This window comes from Heteronotia binoei, chromosome 6 (genome assembly GCF_032191835.1).
Source record: "Heteronotia binoei isolate CCM8104 ecotype False Entrance Well chromosome 6, APGP_CSIRO_Hbin_v1, whole genome shotgun sequence".
Classification (NCBI taxonomy): domain Eukaryota; kingdom Metazoa; phylum Chordata; class Lepidosauria; order Squamata; family Gekkonidae; genus Heteronotia; species Heteronotia binoei.
Genome location: NC_083228.1, coordinates 125,766,307 through 125,777,236, shown reverse-complemented (window position 1 = coordinate 125,777,236; position 10,930 = coordinate 125,766,307). Strand labels below are relative to the sequence as shown.

The 10,930-nt window shown below is 41.2% G+C and overlaps 1 protein-coding gene across 9 annotated transcripts in view; it reads right to left on the bottom strand.

Moving 5' to 3' along the window:
• Positions 1-3,841: 3,841 nt before the first annotated feature.
• NLGN1 (neuroligin 1) overlaps positions 3,842-10,930 on the bottom strand; it is a 755,656-nt gene continuing 748,567 nt past the window's right edge. For all 9 annotated transcript variants that reach the window (XM_060242522.1, XM_060242524.1, XM_060242523.1 and 6 more), the window contains 2 exons: positions 6,740-7,529; positions 3,842-5,480 (listed from right to left, as the gene is read on the bottom strand). In XM_060242522.1, the coding sequence (XP_060098505.1) occupies positions 4,646-5,480; positions 6,740-7,529 (1,625 nt within the window). In that variant the 3' untranslated portion in view covers positions 3,842-4,645. The remainder of the gene's footprint in view (positions 5,481-6,739; positions 7,530-10,930) is intronic.

The window sequence follows — 10,930 nt, the reverse complement described above, 5'->3', positions numbered from 1 at the left end:
AAGAGTGGGGCACGATGCACACGTGGAGGAAATGCCCACACCTACATCTTCCCCAAGGTCAGCAACATTTGGAAAGCAGTGTTACCTGTCATGGGGAGGGGAAACACGTATGGGCGCTTCCTGTGTGCATTTGAACTGTGCCAATGATTGGGTGGTAGAGTGGAGGCAGGGGGTGGGGCCAGCACACTCATTTCCTCTCTCCCTCCCCACGCAATGAGTCAATACACAGATATTTCATTTGCAGGCGGCTATGGTTTTGATTATATTTGAAAAAATTACTTTTGTTAGTCTCCCCCCCCCCCCCTCCAAATTATATGTTAAGGCACGGGAGATTTGCATGCTTTCCAAGTAAATGTTGATTTGCAGTTATTAGGAAATAAAACAATGGGATTATTTTATTTGGGATCCCCATGCTGTTTTATCCAAATAGGTTCTACAGACATTGTGATGCATGGGAAATCTTCAAAGATTTCCCATTCATCACAATGGAGGAATCACCTCAGCAAGAGAATCTGCTTGTTGTCCATTGAAATGAATGCAGAGTTCACATTCCCAAGAGCTCCGGATATACACTGTAATGCATTTTGGCTGTGGACTGCGGGGGGTGTGGGGCGGGGAAGCAACACGTCCCTGCACAGAGAATGGAAAGGGAAAGTCTACACAGTCCACCCAAATTGGTAGACTGACCCTGACAAATGTGAATGTTGTGCAGTAAGACATATACCGGCCTTGTTGCCAGCTCATCCCCAATACCCTGTGAATATGTTAAAAGACAGTTGATACTCCCTTAACTTTCACCATGATTCACGCTTACTATGCTATGATCGGCTGTACCCCAAATAAAAAAGTGTCATGCACAGTACACCTAAATGATTTATTTTAACTAATAAAAGAAAACAATCATCAGAGACTGCATATCGAGAGCTGTCACGAGATATATGGACTAGCATGAAACGTCATTTGGTGTTGATCATGGTAAGAAAAACACATTCACATTTCTTTGTTCGCACATAGCCTTGGTCGGTGCCCACTGCTTATATTTCTTGGGGGTTTCCCTCTGGTTTGCTTTCAATAGTCAACATAGCAAAATACAGTCTCCTTATTAAACAATAGTTATTCGATGGCAAACAATTCTTTTATTGGTTTACATTTGGCAGGTCACAGTCACAACCACATCAGGCAGAAATTGCACATGGACCATTCTAAATTTTGAAGACTTTCTCTGTTTTGGCTTCTACGGGGAGAACTTTGATGGACAACCAGGGCCACCAATCTACGCCACCGACAAAAAATGATGATGTCAAAGGAAAGGCTTCTGAGTGAACGCTACCTATTTCCCCCTCCCCCCAATTCCGTTCATCTAGTCCGCACTTAGTGTGCTCAGAAGAACTGCTTGTATGAAAGCTGAGAACCTTGCTTTGTATTTGCAAATTTCTCAACATTATTATTTCCTCTTCCTTTTTAAGAATAACTTCTTTTCGGCCATTCCAGCATTTGGCTAAACGCGTGCCACGTTGGCCGGAAAATATCCAGCCCAATCTTAGTCATGTTTATTCAGCAGTAAGAACTGTGTTGTTTCATAGGGCTTTTGCTCAAGGTAGTATCAAACGGATTTCAGGTTCCAATTCTATGCATGAATGCCTTGAAGTGAGGCCAGCTGAACATTATCAGGGTAATCCTAAACAGAATTACAGCTCTTTGTGGTGCACGTGGCTACAGTGATGGAATAAGACTTGGATGACCCAGGCTCAATTCCCTGTTCTGCCATGGAAGCTTGCTGGGTGACCTTGGGTCCATGACATACTTCACCTTGGGCACTAACCGACATCACAATGTTGTAATGAGGAAAAATGGAAGTGAGGAGAATGATGTAATCCACTTTGGGTCCCCACTGGGAAGAAAGGCAGTGTATCAATGAACTAAAATAAAATAAATGATAAATAAATTGACTTTGGGGGACATAGAAGGGGTACCCCTGCTCTAGACTGCACTATCGGTGACTGACTTCAAGGGTTGCCAGCTTTGTGTTGAGAAATACCTGGAGATTTTGGGAGCGGAGCCTGGGGATGGTGGGGTTTGGGGGGGAGGGACTTCAAAGGGGTACGATGCAGTAGACTCGACCTCCCAAAGGAGCTATTTTCTCCAGGCGAATTGACATATGTCACTCGCAATCAGCTGTAATAGTGAGAAATCAAGTTACCACCTGGAGGTTGACAACCCTACTCACTCCTGAGTAAACACACCTAGGACTGGACTACACAACTTGCATATTTGCCACATATGCATTTTCTCCCCATAAAGAATTGAATGATAGGGTTATAATAAGCAGGGAGACATTTCGACCTGTAGAAGGCATACAGAAGTCTTCAAAAGCCAGAATGATCTCAAGAAATAACTCTTTATTTTGAGACAGTTACCATTACTTCATTTTTTAAAAAATGACAAAACAGCAATAAACATTTGAGCTCTTTAATGAGCAAATCTCAGGTCTCTTAGCATTGGAATAATTATAATATTCATTATCCAGATTAGCTTTATTTTTTTTTCCACTTGGCGGCCAACACAATTGGCCCAGAAGTACAAAGAATGTTTGTTTTCCATCAAGTAGTATACAATTTTGCTGAGTGTGTAATAAGCTCTCAATCTTGAAAAAGAGTAACTGAAAAGAAACATTTCTGTTACTGCAGTTAGTTTGTCAGAGAAAGTTCTGCACATTATCTTACAAACTATCAAAATTGCTAGTATTTTTTTTTTGAAAAAATGCAAAATAAAAAAAAAGATTCACGTAACTTTACTCTAATAGAAATATAATACAGGAAAAGAGAGAAAGTACTCTTCAGGGATGTGCTCTTTAGTCCATCTCATTTTTTTTCTCTTTTTTATATAAATGTACATCTGATTACATCTTACAAACTTCTTAAATTGATTGTGACATACCATTTTTGTAAAATTTGAACGTAACTGAGGGGCTACAAAGACCATATCATTTTTCAACCATTCTTTTCCAATCTAAAGGACAATGTTAAAAATGAAGCGCAGAATTTCCCATGTTGACTCTTTCGTTCTTCATATAAGGATGGATCCAGACAGCTTTTTAAACACACTCTTGGCCATTTCACTTCCTTGCTGCATTCCTGTCCCATGTGGCTTTTTAAAATGCAACCCCCATGAACCCCCCCCCCCCCCAACGTGGCCTTCTTGGCTGGTCAAAGTTGATTTTGCTTCTTTTTATCAACAGCTGACAAGCTGCTTGGATCCAACCCCATAGCTCTCACAGCTTTCTACTCTGCAGAGCTCTCCTTAAAGATATTTCCAGTGAGCTCCCTCATCTCTAAAGATACACAGGCCAAGAAGGGAATCGCTTGGAAATACTATGAGTAAAACTTTTACCACATGCGAGATGATTTGTTGGATGAACAAGAGTTAGAACCAATGCGATCATTTGCGGATGGGGAGGGGGAAAACCTTTACATATTGCAAAATCTTCTTGGAAATAAATCTTTGGATTTTTTTTTAAAAAGAGAAAATGACTGGTATAAGCCTAAGAGATTGTAATGAATCCCCATCAAAACGGTAACTGCTTTATCAAAAATGCCCTATCAGCATTGCAAACACTGTAAATTAATTAGGTGGAAAGAGAACATAACAACCAAAGAGACATTTGTTCATTTCCTTTTGGGATTCTGATCCACATGTGTTCCCTGCTCAGCACCTACGGTATCATCAAACACTTCTTTAAAAACCTACTATAATGCCTTCTATTACTTGGGACACTACTGGGAATTGCCAGGTTGTCAATTAAGGTTTTTGGTTTGGTACTTGGTTTCCCCCCCCCCCCCCCCCTCCTTTTAAAATAAACCTCCTTTAGGTTGTGCCAATTGAGGGAAGAAGCTTCTATTGAGAACCCCAATGGGATGAGAAGAATTTTAATTACGGCTTAATCAGCAGCACAGCCACCAAGCATAATAAATTACCATGCACATCGTGCTAAAAATATCCTGTTTCTTTTATTCCCACAGCGTTTATACTGACAGCGCTTATGTGATAATGTCATATCTGCCATGTTCTTAAACTTTTTTTCCTCCCCTTTTTCCTTGGCAGATCTCAGCAATTGAGCCCATTTCTAAGGCCTTTTTAAAAACAGCATCGGTGCTTTGTATAATTATCCAAATATGTAAATATGGTCTACGCAAGAAAACAGTTCAAAATCAAAACTGGTGAAAATTATCTGACATTCCATTAATGTGTCCCTTGTGCATATCGATAGAACTTTATTATTATTTTTAATAATTTTCAGTCATCGTTTCCTTCCTGATTTTGTTGCACATGCCTAATTCCATTACGCAACTTAAATCCTCAAAAACTTAATACTTGAATGTGAATGAAAAAAGTATCATTCAGGACAATTGCTTCAAGCAATTGTAAAAAGTTATACTTTTCTTTTAAAAGTTCATTTGTATATATGTACAATTCATTTCCCCCCCCCCCCCGCAAAACCCCCAAAGTTCTTGATATGTATATTCACATAATATTCCTCCATATTTAAATAGTAAGAGTCTTGTAGGTTGAAAGCCAAGTCACGTCTTCCATAATTATCCCCCACTGTAATCCACCAAAAAATAAAAGTTTGTTTCATCTTGTCTGGCTATACCCTAGTTGTTGAATGTGAATGTGGGTGGGGGTGAGGGTGTGGATGAGGATGGGGCAGAGTGTTATTCTGTCCACCAGTAAATGTATTAAATGTGTGTAAGGGTTGAATCCCTGGTATAGTGTTGGGAATCATTGTAATGGTGTTGGGGGTCATTAAGGGAATATCATCAGGTGACCGCCTCATAGCTAGTGTGTAGTCTGGGGGGCAGGCGGTCCTGAGAACCACCTCATGTGGATGGATGGACTCACATTCATGACCCAAGTCAGTGTGCTTCATTTGGAGGGACATTATTTCCTCTTCTTGTGCATGGGTAAGATCATTGGTAGTAGTGCGCTGCGGGCTACATCTCCGATGGACGTCATGTCTCCTCTTGTCCTTTTTGTAGTATAGAGCTGCAAAGGCTAAGATGTTCAGGAACAGCAAAGATGCTCCGACTGCAATAGTTACACTCAACTCTGTGGAATAGTCTCTTTGATCCCCGGAAATTAGGCTCGGCGGTTGCTTGGGATCATCTTGCTTGGCTGTAGGAAAGGCTGAAGTTACAGGTACTGAATTTTTCCGTGTTGGCCTGAAAGTAATATCAGTTGATGGCACTTTAGTTGTCGTAGAGGTATACTGTGAAATGTCATTAAGATTGTGCAGGTGAGGTACCAGTTCCAACCACAGGTTCACTTTGTTGGCCCTGTAATGCTCTTTCACTCGTGGTTTTAATCCAATGTGAAGGTAAAGCTGGTCTTTCTGAGAGTATCTGGTCCATGCTACTTCCTCAAACCGATTGGGTTTTGTGTGAATGAACTTTGTATCTTGTGGGACTGGTTGATTCGGATCCCTAGGAGGAAAAAAGTGAACATTATTTTTTTTTTTAAATTATTCCAACTTCAAAATATACTTTCTATACGGTATCAGCAATTCACAATACACACCATGAAACTGACTTCTGCTAAGAACAAAAGAACATGTCGGGGGCTCAGCTACAGTAATGGTATACCCTTTGATACATCATATATGTACAACAATGGCATGTACAATTCCATTGAGAAAATGCGAAACAGGATACATGTCGATAATTTTGTATTACGTGTACTGGGTGTTCATGGTATAATAGATATCCAGCTAACTGGATCAGACAATTCCATGTTGTCTGATGTTGCTATGGAAATATAATCAAACACTGTTGTCAAAAGATCCAGGTATCTCACAATTTTATATGGCAAGTGTGCATACTTCTGTCGATACACTGAAAACCTTTAAAATATCATGAAATGCTAAAATTCAGTACACACCAAGCCAACTATCCAGTCTGCCATGATACCTGTTACAGTTGTTGGCGAATACCATTTACAAAGCCCTCTTACCACATCCCAGTTTGGTTGCATGTGCAGGATTTTGTATTTCAATAGAAGATTAATACACAGCTTTTGTACAGCAAACTACCCATATCTCTCCTCTCTTGAAGCCCAACCTGCAAATTATTCCCTCTTGAATTAGAAGTTTCCATTCTTTTTTTGCTCTTGTTCCTTTGTCCCTGCATCTGAGCTGGTGGCTAAAACATAAATACACTCAGGACTCTTTTTTTTTTTTTTTTAGCAGGAACGCACAGGAACACAATTTTGGCTGGCTTGGTATCAGGGGTATGTGTCCTAATATGCAAATGAGTTCCTGGTGAAACAATGGTGATGCCAGGGGTGTGTCCTAATATGCAAATGAGTTCCAGCTGGCTTTTTCTACAAAAAAAGCCCTGAATACACTAGCTATATGGCTGTGAGGCTATCATACTTGAAACTGGCCAATATCTTGGTCTGTGTGCTATCCTTTACTGGAACTGACCATTTTACCAATGCAAATTTATGGAGTTACTACAGTCTAAGCCTATTGATTCCAGTAGGCCTAAATGAGTAACTGCATAGAATAGCACTGCACATGTATTACACCTGGTTTTAAACTGACTTCATGAGATATATTAAAGCATTACAGCAACCAATAATTTCAGCACACCAATATGGCAACCGTTGTCACAAGTGCCATTAGAAAGGATCAGCCTTGACTCATGTTCTTCATTGTGATGCTATGTATCCATCATAGACTTACCCAGTTTTTGCAAAGTTTGTCCAGTATGTCATCACGACTGCACTTAACATGACATCGTTTTTGGAAAAATTACAAGGAAACAATTCAGTAGGGCCTATCATAGGGATCCCCAAAACGTAAGGGACCTCATCCCCATGGGCGGCATCTGCCCATGCAGGTACCTGATCTGTTTGGCAATGATGGTAAAAGGCATAAAAATATGTGGGTGATCCAAAATTTGAATGGAGATCTGCCGTAGCCACTGCTGGCGCAACCCACTGATGATCAGTAAACAAAGCCAACAGCGTTTTCCTTCTTGTTTCTGGGTTGTGTCTATCTGCCCAGTCAGTGTACATAAATTTAATGGTTTCTCTTAGTATGTCTTTGCCTTCAGGGTATCCATATAAGTTGTCGACAAAGTTGGAAACTGCAAAGTCAAAGTCACTGGCGGATATGCCGTCCTCACTGTCTACTATGTTTTCCACAAATTTCAACCCTTCTCCTTGGTTCACGCCCAACATTATGTCGTAGTTGAGGAACTCTCCTTGCTCCATCAATATCTGAGGGTCATCTGGTATTACATCCCCATCTATGACCGGGCCAAAGGCTATGTGGTACCGAGCCGGTTGAATATCCTGGTCAACGAGTTCTCGGTAAGGCTTTTTCTGCAGACATTCTACCAATTCTACTGTATCTGACACATTGCAACCAACTTTTGTGGCCAACACCCTGGCGTATTTTGCAGGTTGGAAACTGACTGCCCAGCTGGAGAGAGCTGTTCCACTTTGAGCTATCGCCCGCTGAAAAAGTCCTGCATGGAGAGACAAGAGGACAACAGTTGAGAAAGGCAGATTGAAACAGCAACAATTCGACACATGCTTAAATTATATGAATTAAGTCTGCTGGACAAGTCGATGTCTTACCATTACAGCATATGCTTACAAATATATTATTGTTGTTGAAGCTGTTGATTATATAGATAAATCATATAATATAGGTATATATCTATAAAATAAACTATATGTAATACATTGCAAACCAACAAAGAAACAAGGCTGAAGCAAGGGGATTGCAGAGGAGGGTTGCCAACTTCTGGGTGGCACCTGGAGATCTCCCACTATTACAACTCATCTCCAGATTACAGAGACCAGTTTCCCTGGAGAAAATGACTGCTTTGGAGGGTGGATTCTAAGGCATTATACTCTGCTTAGGTCCCTCTCCCCAAACTTTGCCCTTCCCAGGCTAAACCCCCAAATCTCCAGGTATTCCCCAACCCAGAGCAGGCAAACCTATTGCAAAGGGGTAAGAGGTATCTTAACAATTAACAACATTTATTTCAGGTGAGAAGGTGTGTTGGTCTGAAGTGGCAGAACAAAGTTTGAGTCCAGTAGCACCTTTAAGACCAACAAAGTTTTATCCAGGGTATAAACCTCCATGTGCATGCAGGGCAACCACAGAATTTTGCCCAAAATACCGGAGTGTCACTGTGCAATGTCTCTGGCATGATGACATCACTTCTGTGTGATATCATCACATTGGAGACATCATATGCAGCAATATCACCCTGCCCCTCCACTCCTGGAAAGCTCCCTCCCACCCTCCGCTGGCAAAAGCCCTAGGACCTGGCAACCCTTACCATTATAAAGATCAGGCCCTGAAATATTAAACCGGAGTGTGAACAAATGGGCAGAACTGTTTGCACATGGATGCCTTCAATGTCTGTGCATAGTCCATTTAATGCTGCGTAGAATGAATGAAGGCTGCAAAGGACTGCAGTGAATTATTTGCTGTGTGCGATCTCATTATTTCTCCATGATGACTGTGGCTTCTTTGGAATCAAATTGTTATGCAAACTACTATTTTAGGTGGTGGGAAAACCTAGAACATTTCTGCTTGCCTGTATTTAATGGATTGGGTTTGCCTTATTAGCTGCTCACTTCTATAACATGGCTTTTGATTTTAATAATAAACAGCATACAACACACTTGTTTCTTGTAAAACTCCCCACCCCCAAAAATGGTCACTGTAATGCAAAATTGAATTGACTGAGATTGTCTAACCCACAGAAGGCTGAGTGAGTTAGTGCAGCATTAACTGTAAAATATCCAACCCAGGATATGACTTGGTCTCACGCATGAACCCTTTTCCTTTCCTGTGAGGAGGAAGCCTTGACTGAAATGAGCTGTACCATGTTTTAGAATGGGGCACCTGATTTTAAATATTCAGTCTTGGTAGGATGGTCAGGGAGATTAGCTGGGTGTGCTCAAAAATATGAAAAAGATTAATTTTTTAAAAAGCAGGAGCTCAAGAATAACATCAGGTTAACAATTTTCCCCAGCATGTAGCACTTTGAGATATCTACAGAGAAATATATGCATATGTTTGTGACTATGGTATTCCATCAATATGTACATAAATAACAACATATTAAATACTTAACCCATATATATTTGGAAGCCAAGGTCTTATATACATTTGTTCTATAAATGGGAAAGGTCTGCTGCTCAGTGGTAGAGCATCTGTTTTGCATAATTCCTATAAAGTGTTGTTAAGGGTTATATCGATCCTATACAAACAAGAAATAATAGTTATCTAACTCGTACTGACTAGTTTCAAATGATACATTGAATTTTGATTAATGGCACTTAAGGCCATCTATTATTCCTCTCCATGCTCGTTAGCTATTAGAACAATGAGAGGCACTAACATTTTACTCTTCCCTACTGGATTCTGTGTATGTGTGTGCATGGTGGGGGGTTATCTTGGAGAAATGGCATAGGGTGAGAAAAAGTCCCATCTACATGTCAGAGGCATAGTCCTCTCTAACGGGTCTGTTTAGGTCAGCATTACTATGTTCAGGGCTTCTTTTTGTAGTCAGACCTCCTTTGCATATTAGGCCACACACCGCTGATGTAGCCAATCCTCCTATAGCAGGCCCTGTACTAAGAGCCCTGTAAGCTCTTGTAGGATTGGCTACATCAGGGGTGTGTGGCCTACTATGCAAAGGAGTTCCTGCTACAAAAAAAGCCCTAACTGTGTCTGTGTTTAGGTCAGCTGACGTGACCTCCCATCCCTCCTCAAAGTCACAAATGAATGGCATCATGTTTATATGGAACATAATATTTCTCTGGCCACCTGTCTGATCATTCTTTCCAGAGACTGACAAGATGATTAGATTAAGCAGCTATCATGCTCAAATAAACCAGGCTCATCAAGAGAAGTCAAGTGTTTGGGCCTACCAGCTGCTCAACCAGGTCTCTCAAGATGATGGGGACTGTGTTTGGCTTGTTATGAACATATGAAGCTGCCTTATACTGAATCAGACCCTCAGTCCATCAAAGTCAATATTGTCTACTCAGACTGGCAGCAGCTCTCCGGGATCTCAACCTGAGGTTTTTCATGCCTATTTGCCTGGACCCTTTTTGGTTGGAGATGCCGGGGATTGAACCTGGGACCTTCTGCTTACTAAACAGATGCTCTACCACTGAGCCACCATCCTTCCCCAGATCCTCCTCGTTGGGTCACGCAGAGCCTGGCAAGGTTGCACAAGTCCCCAAACTGACATTCTACACTAGAATCATAGAAACCAACTCCATGAATCTATGATTCTATGGTTCTAGTGCAGAAAATCAGTTTGGGGACAGGAGTGAACCAGGATAAAAGGACTAGTGTGGAACTGGCCAGAATTTTCTAGTGCATTGAAGCGAAAAACAAAGTCCAAATATTCAGGAGTTCAGCATGCTCAGTGCTCACAGAGCTCTGGATTGCCATGAAGGACACATTAAGAAATGGTGAAAGAGAAAGAGAAGGGAAGAGAGCTACTGATGTGGTGAGGGTTTTTTTGCCTTTCCTTAACTGATGAGGAGAACTGGCTGAGGCTGCTGTGTGGGAGGCTAGTGTATGGGTATGTATAGCCTGCTGGAAAGTGGTGCCTATTTGAGTAAGCGTTGGGTTTTTTGTCCCATTGTAGGGACTGGAAAGAGAAATTGCAAGAGGTGATAAACTGCTCAATTCCAACTTTCCCTCGGCCTTCTCTTATGATGGAAAAAGAACACATGATGAGGCATCATGGCAAAAAGAACACATGATGAGGGAAGGACTTGCAGCCTAGGATTGGCATAGGGGTAGTAAATAAACTACTAGTTTCTTTAAATGTTCTCGGGGCATTGCATCCCGAGATGAATTGCATCCAAGAGTAACAAAAGAACCTGA